Raw genomic sequence first — 13034 nt, 5'->3', positions numbered from 1 at the left:
CCCCGTGTCTCTCCCCCCTCCCGTGTCTCCCCGTGTCTCCCCCCGTGTCTCCCCGTGTCTCCCCGTGTCTCCCCCCGTGTCTCCCCGTGTCTCTCTCCCCCCCCCGTGTCTCCCCCGTCTCCCCCCCATGTCTCCCCCGTGTCTCCCCGTGTCTCCCCCGTGTCTCCTCGTGTCTCCCCCGTGTCACCCCCCCCCCCCCCCGTGTCTCCCCCCCCCCGTGTCTCCCCCCCCCCCATGTCTCCGTGTCCCCCCGTGTCTCCCCCGTGTCTCCCCCGTGTCTCCCCGTGTCTCCCCCCGTGTCTCCCCCGTGTCTCCCCCGTGTCTCCCCGTGTCTCCCCCCGTGTCTCCCCGTGTCTCCCCTCGTGTCTCCCCGTGTCTCCCCCGTGTCTCCCCGTGTCTCCCCCGTGTCTCCCCCGTGTCTCCCCGTGTCTCCCCCGTGTCTCCCCGTGTCTCCCCCGTGTCTCCCCCGTGTCTCCCCGTGTCTCCCCCGTGTCTCCCCCGTGTCTCCCCGTGTCTCCCCGTCTCTCCCCCCCCCGTGTCTCCCCGTGTCTCCCCCGTGTCTCCCCGTGTCTCCCCCCGTGTCTCCCCGTGTCTCCCCCCGTGTCTCCCCGTGTCTCCCCGTGTCTCCCCCGTGTCTCCCCGTGTCTCCCCCGTGTCTCCCCCGTGTCTCCCCGTGTCTCCCCCGTGTCTCCCCGTGTCTCCCCCGTGTCTCCCCCGTGTCTCCCCGTGTCTCCCCGTCTCTCCCTCCCCCGTGTCTCCCCGTGTCTCCCCCCCGTGTCTCCCCCGTGTCTCCCCCCCCCCCCCCCGTGTCTCCCCTTGTCTCCCCCGTGTCCCCCCGTGTATCCCCGTGTCTCCAGGGCGGCTCAACTGGTGGACCAAGGTGGGAGTGAATCTGCAGCGGTTGCTGCCATTGGCCACCACTGGGGACGGAAACTGTCTCCTGCACGCCGCCTCTCTCGGTGAGACACGGGGGGGAGACACGGGGGGAGAGACACGGGGGGAGAGACATGGGGGAGACACGGGGAGACACGAGGGGGGGGGGGGGGGGGAGACACGGGGTGGGGGAGAGATACGGGGGGAGAGACACGGGGGGAGAGACACGGGAGAGACACGGGGAGACACGGGGGGAGAGACACGGGGGGGGAGACACGGGGAGGGAGACACGGGGGGGAGACACGGGGGAGACACGGGGGGGGGGAGACACGGGGAGAGACACGGGGAGAGAGACACGGGGAGAGAGACACGGGGAGAGAGACACGGGGAGGGAGACACGGGGGGGAGACACGGGGGGAGAGACACGGGGGGAGAGACACGGGGAGGGAGACACGGGGGGGAGACACGGGGGAGACACGGGGGGGGGGAGACACGGGGAGAGACACGGGGAGAGAGACACGGGGAGAGAGACACGGGGAGAGAGACACGGGGAGGGAGACACGGGGGGGAGACACGGGGGAGACACGGGGGGGGGAGACACGGGGGGAGAGACACGGGGGGGGAGACACGGGGGGGAGACGGGGGGGGAGACACGGGGGGAGACACGGAGAGAGACACGGGGGAGAGACACGGGGGGAGAGACACGGGGGGAGAGACACGGGGGGAGAGACACGGGGGGGGAGACACGGGGGAGAGACACGGGGGGAGAGACACGGGGGAGACACGGGGGGGGGGGGGGAGACACGGGGGGAGAGACACGGGGGGGGAGACACGGGGGGGGAGACACGGGGGAGACGGGGGGGAGACACGGGGAGACACGGGGGGAGAGACACGGGGGGAGAGACACGGGGAGGGAGACACGGGGGGGAGACACGGGGGAGACACGGGGGGGGGGAGACACGGGGAGAGACACGGGGAGAGAGACACGGGGAGGGAGACACGGGGGGGAGACACGGGGGGAGAGACACGGGGGGAGAGACACGGGGAGGGAGACACGGGGGGGAGACACGGGGGAGACACGGGGGGGGGGGAGACACGGGGAGAGACACGGGGAGAGAGACACGGGGAGAGAGACACGGGGAGAGAGACACGGGGAGGGAGACACGGGGGGGAGACACGGGGGGGAGACACGGGGGAGACACGGGGGGGGGGGAGACACGGGGGGAGAGACACGGGGGGGGAGACACGGGGGGGAGACGGGGGGGGAGACACGGGGGGAGACACGGAGAGAGACACGGGGGAGAGACACGGGGGGAGAGACACGGGGGAGAGACACGGGGGGAGAGACACCGGGGGAGGGGAGACACAATTTAGAGACATTACTTCCCACTCAAAGTGCTCCCCCCACCCCGCCCCTCCCCCCGCCCCCCCCCCTCCCCCCCCGCCCCCCCGCCCCCCCCCAGGCATGTGGGGCTTCCACGACCGTAACCTGGCGCTGAGGAAGGCTCTACACGGCCTGGTGCATGGCACCGCTCCTCCAGACTCAGGCGACAACCACCACAACAACCACCACAACCAGCACCACAACCAGCACCACAACCAGCACAACCAGCAGCAGCAGCAGCACAACCAGCAGCAGCTGCAGCAGCAGCAGCAGCAGCGGCGTGAAGCGGGCGACGGTCACCGTTGGCGAGTGAGGGCGTTGAAGTCGCGCTGGAGATGGCAGCAGTCGATGCAGAACGAGGAGGTGGGGCTGGCGGTGTCGTCATCATCATCAGTAGTAGTGTCATCATCATCAGTAGCAGTGTCATCATCATCAGTAGTAGTAGTGTCATCATGATCAGTAGTAGTGTCATCATGATCAGTAGCAGTGTCATCATCATCATCAGTAGCAGTGTCATCATCAGTAGTAGTAGTAGTGTCATCATCATCAGTAGCAGTGTCATCATCAGTAGTAGTAGTATCATCATCATCAGTAGCAGTGTCATCATCATCATCAGTAGCAGTGTCATCATCATCAGTAGCAGTGTCATCATCAGTAGTAGTAGTATCATGATCAGTAGTAGTAGTGTCATCATCATCAGTAGTAGCGTCATCATCATCAGTAGCAGTATCATGATCAGTAGTAGTAGTGTCATCATCATCAGTAGTAGTAGTGTCATCATCATCAGTAGTAGTAGTGTCATCATCATCAGTAGTAGTAGTGTCATCATCATCAGTAGTAGTATCATGATCAGTAGTAGTGTCATCATCATCAGTAGTAGTGTCATCATCATCAGTTGCAGTGTCATCATCATCAGTAGTAGTAGTGTCATCATCAGTAGTAGTGTCATCATCATCAGTAGTAGCAGTGTCATCATCAGTAGTAGTGTCATCATCATCAGTAGTAGTAGTGTCATCATCATCAGTAGTAGCAGTGTCATCATCATCAGTAGTAGCAGTGTCATCATCAGTAGTAGTGTCATCATCATCAGTAGTAGCAGTGTCATCATCATCAGTAGTAGCGTCATCATCATCAGTAGTAGCAGTGTCATCATCATCATCAGTAGAAGTGTCATCATCAGTAGTAGTGTCATCATCATCAGTAGTAGTGTCATCATCATCAGTAGTAGTGTCATCATCATCAGTAGTAGTAGTGTCATCATCATCAGTAGTAGTAGTGTCATCATCATCAGTAGTAGCAGTGTCATCATCATCAGTAGTAGCAGTGTCATCATCAGTAGTAGTAGTGTCATCATCATCAGTAGTAGTGTCATCATCATCAGTAGTAGTGTCATCATCAGTAGTAGTAGTGTCATCATGATCAGTAGTAGTGTCATCATGATCAGTAGTAGTAGTGTCATCATCATCAGTAGTAGTGTCATCATCAGTAGTAGTGTCATCATCATCAGTAGTAGTGTCATCATCATCAGTAGTAGTGTCATCATCAGTAGTAGTGTCATCATGATCAGTAGTAGTGTCATCATCATCAGTAGTAGCGTCATCATCAGTAGTAGTGTCATCATCATCAGTAGTAGTGTCATCATCAGTAGTAGTGTCATCATGATCAGTAGTAGTGTCATCATCATCAGTAGTAGCGTCATCATCAGTAGCAGTGTCATCATCATCAGTAGCAGTGTCATCACCATCAGTAGTAGTGTCATCATCATCAGTAGCAGTGTCATCATCATCAGTAGCAGTGTCATCATCATCAGTAGCAGTGTCATCATCATCAGTAGTAGTGTCATCATCATCAGTAGTAGTGTCATCACCATCAGTAGTAGTGTCATCATCATCAGTAGCAGTGTCATCATCATCAGTAGCAGTGTCATCATCATCAGTAGCAGTGTCATCATCATCAGTAGCAGTGTCATCATCATCAGTAGTAGTGTCATCATCATCAGTAGTAGTGTCATCATCATCAGTAGTAGTGTCATCATCATCAGTAGCAGTGTCATCATCATCAGTAGCAGTGTCATCATCATCAGTAGCAGTGTCATCATCATCAGTAGTAGTGTCATCATCATCAGTAGCAGTGTCATCACCATCAGTAGCAGTGTCATCATCATCAGTAGTAGTGTCATCATCATCAGTAGTAGTGTCATCATCATCAGTAGCAGTGTCATCATCATCAGTAGCAGTGTCATCATCATCAGTAGTAGTGTCATCATCATCAGTAGTAGTGTCATCATCATCAGTAGCAGTGTCATCACCATCAGTAGCAGTGTCATCATCATCAGTAGCAGTGTCATCATCATCAGTAGCAGTGTCATCATCATCAGTAGCAGTGTCATCATCATCAGTAGCAGTGTCATCACCATCAGTAGCAGTGTCATCATCATCAGTAGCAGTGTCATCATCATCAGTAGCAGTGTCATCATCATCAGTAGCAGTGTCATCATCATCAGTAGCAGTGTCATCATCATCAGTAGCAGTGTCATCATCATCAGTAGCAGTGTCATCATCATCAGTAGCAGTGTCATCATCATCAGTAGTAGCGTCATCACCATCAGTAGCAGTGTCATCATCATCAGTAGCAGTGTCATCACCATCAGTAGTAGTGTCATCATCATCAGTAGCAGTGTCATCATCATCAGTAGCAGTGTCATCATCATCAGTAGTAGTGTCATCATCATCAGTAGCAGTGTCATCATCATCAGTAGCAGTGTCATCATCATCAGTAGCAGTGTCATCATCATCAGTAGCAGTGTCATCATCATCAGTAGTAGTGTCATCATCATCAGTAGCAGTGTCATCATCATCAGTAGCAGTGTCATCATCATCAGTAGTAGTGTCATCACCATCAGTAGTAGTGTCATCATCATCAGTAGCAGTGTCATCATCATCAGTAGCAGTGTCATCATCATCAGTAGCAGTGTCATCATCATCAGTAGTAGTGTCATCATCATCAGTAGCAGTGTCATCATCATCAGTAGCAGTGTCATCATCATCAGTAGTAGTGTCATCATCATCAGTAGTAGTGTCATCATCATCAGTAGCAGTGTCATCATCATCAGTAGTAGTGTCATCATCATCAGTAGTAGTGTCATCATCATCAGTAGCAGTGTCATCATCATCAGTAGTAGTGTCATCATCATCAGTAGCAGTGTCATCATCATCAGTAGCAGTGTCATCATCATCAGTAGTAGTGTCATCATCATCAGTAGCAGTGTCATCATCATCAGTAGTAGTGTCATCATCATCAGTAGCAGTGTCATCATCATCAGTAGCAGTGTCATCATCATCAGTAGTAGTGTCATCATCATCAGTAGTAGTGTCATCACCATCAGTAGCAGTGTCATCATCATCAGTAGCAGTGTCATCATCATCAGTAGCAGTGTCATCACCATCAGTAGTAGTGTCATCATCATCAGTAGTAGTGTCATCATCATCAGTAGTAGTGTCATCATCATCAGTAGTAGTGTCATCACCATCAGTAGCAGTGTCATCATCATCAGTAGCAGTGTCATCATCATCAGTAGCAGTGTCATCATCATCAGTAGTAGTGTCATCATCATCAGTAGTAGTGTCATCATCATCAGTAGCAGTGTCATCATCATCAGTAGTAGTGTCATCATCATCAGTAGTAGTGTCATCACCATCAGTAGTAGTGTCATCATCATCAGTAGCAGTGTCATCATCATCAGTAGTAGTGTCATCATCATCAGTAGCAGTGTCATCACCATCAGTAGTAGTGTCATCACCATCAGTAGTAGTGTCATCATCATCAGTAGCAGTGTCATCATCATCAGTAGCAGTGTCATCATCATCAGTAGCAGTGTCATCACCATCAGTAGCAGTGTCATCATCATCAGTAGCAGTGTCATCATCATCAGTAGCAGTGTCATCATCATCAGTAGCAGTGTCATCATCATCAGTAGCAGTGTCATCATCATCAGTAGCAGTGTCATCATCATCAGTAGTAGTGTCATCACCATCAGTAGCAGTGTCATCATCATCAGTAGCAGTGTCATCATCATCAGTAGTAGTGTCATCATCATCAGTAGTAGTGTCATCATCATCAGTAGCAGTGTCATCATCATCAGTAGTAGTGTCATCATCATCAGTAGCAGTGTCATCATCATCAGTAGCAGTGTCATCATCATCAGTAGCAGTGTCATCACCATCAGTAGCAGTGTCATCATCATCAGTAGCAGTGTCATCATCATCAGTAGCAGTGTCATCATCATCAGTAGTAGTGTCATCATCATCAGTAGTAGTGTCATCATCATCAGTAGCAGTGTCATCATCATCAGTAGTAGTGTCATCATCATCAGTAGCAGTGTCATCATCATCAGTAGCAGTGTCATCATCATCAGTAGCAGTGTCATCACCATCAGTAGCAGTGTCATCATCATCAGTAGCAGTGTCATCATCATCAGTAGCAGTGTCATCATCATCAGTAGCAGTGTCATCATCATCAGTAGCAGTGTCATCACCATCAGTAGCAGTGTCATCATCATCAGTAGTAGTGTCATCATCATCAGTAGTAGTGTCATCATCATCAGTAGTAGTGTCATCATCATCAGTAGCAGTGTCATCATCATCAGTAGCAGTGTCATCATCATCAGTAGTAGTGTCATCATCATCAGTAGTAGTGTCATCACCATCAGTAGTAGTGTCATCATCATCAGTAGCAGTGTCATCACCATCAGTAGTAGTGTCATCATCATCAGTAGTAGTGTCATCATCATCAGTAGCAGTGTCATCATCATCAGTAGCAGTGTCATCATCATCAGTAGCAGTGTCATCATCATCAGTAGCAGTGTCATCATCATCAGTAGCAGTGTCATCATCATCAGTAGTAGTGTCATCACCATCAGTAGTAGTGTCATCATCATCAGTAGTAGTGTCATCATCATCAGTAGCAGTGTCATCATCATCAGTAGCAGTGTCATCATCATCAGTAGTAGTGTCATCACCATCAGTAGCAGCGTCATCACCATCAGTAGTAGTGTCATCACCATCAGTAGTAGTGTCATCATCATCAGTAGCAGTGTCATCATCATCAGTAGCAGTGTCATCATCATCAGTAGTAGTGTCATCATCATCAGTAGCAGTGTCATCATCATCAGTAGCAGTGTCATCATCATCAGTAGCAGTGTCATCATCATCAGTAGTAGTGTCATCATCATCAGTAGCAGTGTCATCATCATCAGTAGCAGTGTCATCACCATCAGTAGCAGTGTCATCATCATCAGTAGCAGTGTCATCATCATCAGTAGTAGTGTCATCATCATCAGTAGCAGTGTCATCATCATCAGTAGCAGTGTCATCATCATCAGTAGTAGTGTCATCATCATCAGTAGTAGTGTCATCATCATCAGTAGTAGTGTCATCACCATCAGTAGCAGTGTCATCATCATCAGTAGCAGTGTCATCATCATCAGTAGCAGTGTCATCATCATCAGTAGCAGTGTCATCACCATCAGTAGTAGAGTCATCATCATCAGTAGCAGTGTCATCATCATCAGTAGTAGTGTCATCATCATCAGTAGCAGTGTCATCATCATCAGTAGCAGTGTCATCATCATCAGTAGTAGTGTCATCATCATCAGTAGCAGTGTCATCATCATCAGTAGCAGTGTCATCATCATCAGTAGCAGCGTCATCACCATCAGTAGTAGTGTCATCATCATCAGTAGCAGTGTCATCATCATCAGTAGCAGTGTCATCATCATCAGTAGCAGCGTCATCACCATCAGTAGTAGCGTCATCATCATCAGTAGTAGTGTCATCATCATCAGTAGCAGTGTCATCATCATCAGTAGTAGTGTCATCATCATCATCAGTAGCAGTGTCATCATCATCAGTAGTAGTGTCATCATCATCAGTAGCAGTGTCATCATCATCATCATCAGCAGTGTCATCATCATCAGTAGTAGTGTCATCATCATCATCAGTAGCAGTGTCATCATCATCAGTAGTAGTGTCATCATCATCAGTAGCAGTGTCATCATCATCAGTAGCAGTGTCATCATCATCATCAGTAGCAGTGTCATCATCATCAGTAGTAGTGTCATCATCATCATCAGTAGCAGTGTCATCATCATCAGTAGCAGTGTCATCATCATCAGTAGTAGTGTCATCATCATCAGTAGCAGTGTCATCATCATCAGTAGCAGTGTCATCATCATCAGTAGCAGTGTCATCATCATCAGTAGTAGTGTCATCATCATCATCAGTAGCAGTGTCATCATCATCAGTAGTAGTGTCATCATCATCAGTAGCAGTGTCATCATCATCATCAGCAGTGTCATCATCATCAGTAGTAGTGTCATCATCATCATCAGTAGCAGTGTCATCATCATCAGTAGTAGTGTCATCATCATCAGTAGTAGTGTCATCATCATCAGTAGTAGTGTCATCATCATCAGTAGTAGTGTCATCATCATCAGTAGTAGTATCATCATCATCATCAGTAGCAGTGTCATCACCATCAGTAGCAGTGTCATCATCATCAGTAGTAGTGTCATCATCATCAGTAGCAGTGTCATCATCATCATCAGCAGTGTCATCATCATCAGTAGTAGTGTCATCATCATCAGTAGCAGTGTCATCATCATCAGTAGTAGTGTCATCATCAGTAGCAGTGTCATCATCATCATCAGCAGTGTCATCATCATCAGTAGTAGTGTCATCATCATCAGTAGCAGTGTCATCATCATCAGTAGTAGTGTCATCATCATCAGTAGCAGTGTCATCATCATCAGTAGTAGTGTCATCATCATCATCAGTAGCAGTGTCATCATCATCAGTAGTAGTGTCATCATCATCAGTAGCAGTGTCATCATCATCATCATCAGCAGTGTCATCATCATCAGTAGTAGTGTCATCATCATCATCAGTAGCAGTGTCATCATCATCAGTAGTAGTGTCATCATCATCAGTAGCAGTGTCATCATCATCATCAGCAGTGTCATCATCATCAGTAGTAGTGTCATCATCATCATCATCAGTAGCAGTGTCATCATCATCAGTAGCAGTGTCATCATCATCAGTAGTAGTGTCATCATCATCAGTAGCAGTGTCATCATCATCAGTAGCAGTGTCATCATCATCATCAGTAGCAGTGTCATCATCATCAGTAGCAGTGTCATCATCATCATCTGCAGTGTCATCATCATCATGATCACCAACTTCATGAATTTCATGATCTTCATCATCATCATGATCATCATCAGCAGCAGCAGCATGAATGACTAAAATATCCCCATGTCTCTCCCCGCACTGTCTGTGTCTGTGTGTGTGTGTGTCTGTGTGTGTGTCTGTGTGTGTGTGTGACTGTGTGTGTGTGTCTGTGTGTGTGTGTCTGTGTGTGTGTGTGTGTCTGTGTGTGTGTGTGTGTCTGTGTGTGTGACTGTGTGTGTGTGTGACTGTGTGTGTCTGTGTGTCTGTGTGTGTGTGTGTCTGTGTGTGTGACTGTGTGTGTGTGTGACTGTGTGTGTGTGTCTGTGTGTGTGTGTCTGTGTGTGTGTGTCTGTGTGTGTGTCTGTGGGTGTGTGACTGTGGGTGTGTGTCTGTGTGTGTGTGTCTGTGTGTGTGTGTCTGTGTGTGTCTGTGTGTGTGTGTGACTGTGTGTGTGTCTGTGTGTGTGTCTGTGTGTGTGTCTGTGTGTGTGTCTTTGTGTGTCTGTGTGTGTGTCTGTGTGTATGTGACTGTGTGTGTCTGTGTGTCTGTGTGTGTGTCTGTGTGTGTGTGTCACTGTGTATGTGTGTGTCTGTGTGTGTGTGTGTGTCTGTGTGTGTGTGTGTGACTGTGTGTGTGTGTGTCTGTGTGTGTGTCTGTGTGTGTCACTGTGTGTCTGTGTGTGTGTGTGTGGTGTGTGACTGTGTGTGTGTGTGACTGTGTGTGTGTGTGTCTGTGTGTGTGTCACTGTGTGTGTGTGTGTGTCTGTGTGTGTGTCTGTGTGTGTGTCACTGTGTATGTGTGTGTCTGTGTGTGTGTCTGTGTGTGTCACTGTGTGTGTGTCACTGTGTGTGTGTCACTGTGTGTGTGTGTGGTGTGTGTGTGTCTGTGTGTGTCACTGTGTGTGTGTCTGTGTGTGTCACTGTGTGTGTGTGTGTGGTGTGTGTTTGGTGTGTGACTGTGTGTGTGTGTGTGTCTGTGTGTGTGTCACTGTGTGTGTGTGTGTATGTGTGTGTCACTGTGTGTGTGTGACTGTGTGTGTGTGTCACTGTGTGTGTGTGTGTCTGTGTGTGTGTGTGTGTGTCACTGTGTGTGTGTCACTGTGTGTGTGTGTGTCACTGTGTGTGTGTGTGTCTGTGTGTGTGTCTGTGTGTGTGTGTGTCACTGTGTGTGTGTGTGTCTGTGTGTGTGTCTGTGTGTGTGTGTCACTGTGTGTGTGTCACTGTGTGTGTCTGTGTGTCTGTGTGTGTGTGTGTCACTGTGTGTGTGTGTAGTCTGGCCTGGTGTTCTCTGACGAGGAGTGGGAGCGAGAGTGGGAGGAGCTGCTGCAGTTGGCGTCCAGCGAGCCACGGGGATCATCGCTCAGCGCTCCGCGGTGCGTGTGTGTCTCACTCTGTGTGTCTCACTCTGTGTGTCTCACTCTGTGTGTCTCACTGTGTGTGTCTCACTGTGTGTCTCACTGTGTGTGTCTCACTGTGCGTGTGTGTGTGTCTCACTCTGTGTGTCTCACTCTGTGTGTGTGTGTCTCACTCTGTGTGTCTCACTCTGTGTGTGTGTGTCTCACTCTGTGTGTGTCTCACTCTGTGTGTGTCTCACTCTGTGTGTGTCTCACTCTGTGTGTGTGTGTCTCACTGTGTGTGTCTCACTGCGTGTGTGTGTGTCTCACTTTGTGTGTGTCTCACTCTGTGTGTGTGTGTCTCACTCTGTGTGTGTCTCACTGTGTGTCTCACTGCGTGTGTGTGTGTCTCACTCTGTGTGTGTCTCACTCTGTGTGTGTCTCACTCTGTGTGTGTCTCACTCTGTGTGTGTCTCACTCTGTGTGTGTCTCACTCTGTGTGTGTCTCACTCTGTGTGTGTCTCACTCTGTGTGTGTCTCACTCTGTGTGTGTGTGTCTCACTCTGTGTGTCTCACTGTGTGTGTCTCACTCTGTGTGTGTCTCACTCTGTGTGTGTCTCACTCTGTGTGTGTCTCACTCTGTGTGTGTCTCACTCTGTGTGTGTGTGTCTCACTCTGTGTGTCTCACTGTGTGTGTCTCACTGTGTGTGTCTCACTGTGTGTCTCACTGTGTGTGTCTCCCACCCCCTCGTGTACCGTTCCGGCCTTCATAGGTGCTCGCTAACAGCACTTGCCCCTACAGTCTGTTAAGGCTATACGGGGGATCTTTGTCTCACTGTGCGTGTGTGTGTGTCTCACTCTGTGTGTGTGTGTCTCACTCTGTGTGTCTCACTCTGTGTGTGTGTGTCTCACTCTGTGTGTCTCACTCTGTGTGTGTGTGTCTCACTCTGTGTGTCTCACTCTGTGTGTGTGTGTCTCACTCTGTGTGTCTCACTCTGTGTGTGTGTGTCTCACTCTGTGTGTGTCTCACTCTGTGTGTGTGTGTCTCACTCTGTGTGTGTCTCACTCTGTGTGTGTGTGTCTCACTGTGTGTGTCTCACTCTGTGTGTGTCTCACTCTGTGTGTGTGTGTCTCACTGTGTGTGTCTCACTGTGCGTGTGTGTGTGTCTCAATCTGTGTGTGTCTCACTCTGCGTGCGTGTGTCTCACTGTGTGTGTCTCACTCTGTGTGTGTGTGTCTCACTCTGTGTGTGTCTCACTCTGTGTGTGTCTCACTCTGTGTGTGTCTCACTCTGTGTGTGTGTGTCTCACTGTGTGTGTCTCACTGTGCGTGTGTGTGTGTCTCAATCTGTGTGTGTCTCACTCTGCGTGCGTGTGTCTCACTGTGTGTGTCTCACTCTGTGTGTGTGTGTCTCACTCTGTGTGTGTCTCACTCTGTGTGTGTCTCACTCTGTGTGTGTCTCACTCTGTGTGTGTCTCACTCTGTGTGTGTCTCACTCTGTGTGTGTCTCACTCTGTGTGTGTGTGTCTCACTCTGTGTGTGTCTCACTCTGTGTGTGTCTCACTCTGTGTGTGTCTCACTCTGTGTGTGTCTCACTCTGTGTGTGTCTCACTCTGTGTGTGTCTCACTCTGTGTGTGTCTCACTGTGTGTGTCTCGCTAACAGCACTTGCCCCTACAGTCTGTTAAGGCTATACGGGGGATCTTTGTTCTTTGTTTGTTTCACTCTGTGTGTGTCACTGTGTGTGTCTCACTCTGTGTGTGTGTCTCACTCTGTGTGTGTCACTGTGTGTCTCACTGTGTGTGTGTGTGTCACTGTGTGTGTCTCACTCTGTGTGTGTGTCTCACTCTGTGTGTGTCTCACTGTGTGTCTCTGTGTGTGTTTCACTGTGTCTGTGTGTCTCTCTGTGTGTGTGTCACTGTGTGTCTCACTGTGTGTGTGTGTCACTGTGTGTGTCTCACTCTGTGTGTGTGTCTATGTGTGTGTGTCACTGTGTGTGTGTCTCTGTGTCTCACTGTGTGCGTGTCTCACTCTGTGTGTGTGTGTCACTGTGTGTGTGTCTCTGTGTCTGTGTGTCTCACTGTGTGTGTCTCACTCTGTGTCTCTGTGTGTCTGTGTGTCTCACTGTGTGTCTGTGTGTCTCACTGTGTGTCTGTGTGTCTCACTCTGTGTCTCTGTGTGTATGTGTCTCACTCTGTGTCTCACTGTGTGTGTGTCAC

At 49.8% G+C, this 13034-nt stretch overlaps 1 protein-coding gene across 1 annotated transcript in view; it reads left to right on the top strand.

Annotated features, from left to right (window-relative positions):
• LOC144955488 (OTU domain-containing protein 7B-like) overlaps positions 1-13034 on the top strand; it is a 61257-nt gene that overhangs the window by 26902 nt on the left and 21321 nt on the right. Inside the window, exons 6-8 of the mRNA XM_078885690.1 lie at positions 858-959; positions 2337-2620; positions 10755-10859. Of these exons, the coding sequence (XP_078741816.1) occupies positions 858-959; positions 2337-2620; positions 10755-10859 (491 nt within the window). The remainder of the gene's footprint in view (positions 1-857; positions 960-2336; positions 2621-10754; positions 10860-13034) is intronic.

Source organism: Lampetra fluviatilis, unplaced genomic scaffold (assembly GCF_964198595.1).
Source record: "Lampetra fluviatilis unplaced genomic scaffold, kcLamFluv1.1 SCAFFOLD_184, whole genome shotgun sequence".
Classification (NCBI taxonomy): domain Eukaryota; kingdom Metazoa; phylum Chordata; class Hyperoartia; order Petromyzontiformes; family Petromyzontidae; genus Lampetra; species Lampetra fluviatilis.
This window is presented reverse-complemented; position numbering and strand designations above follow the sequence as displayed.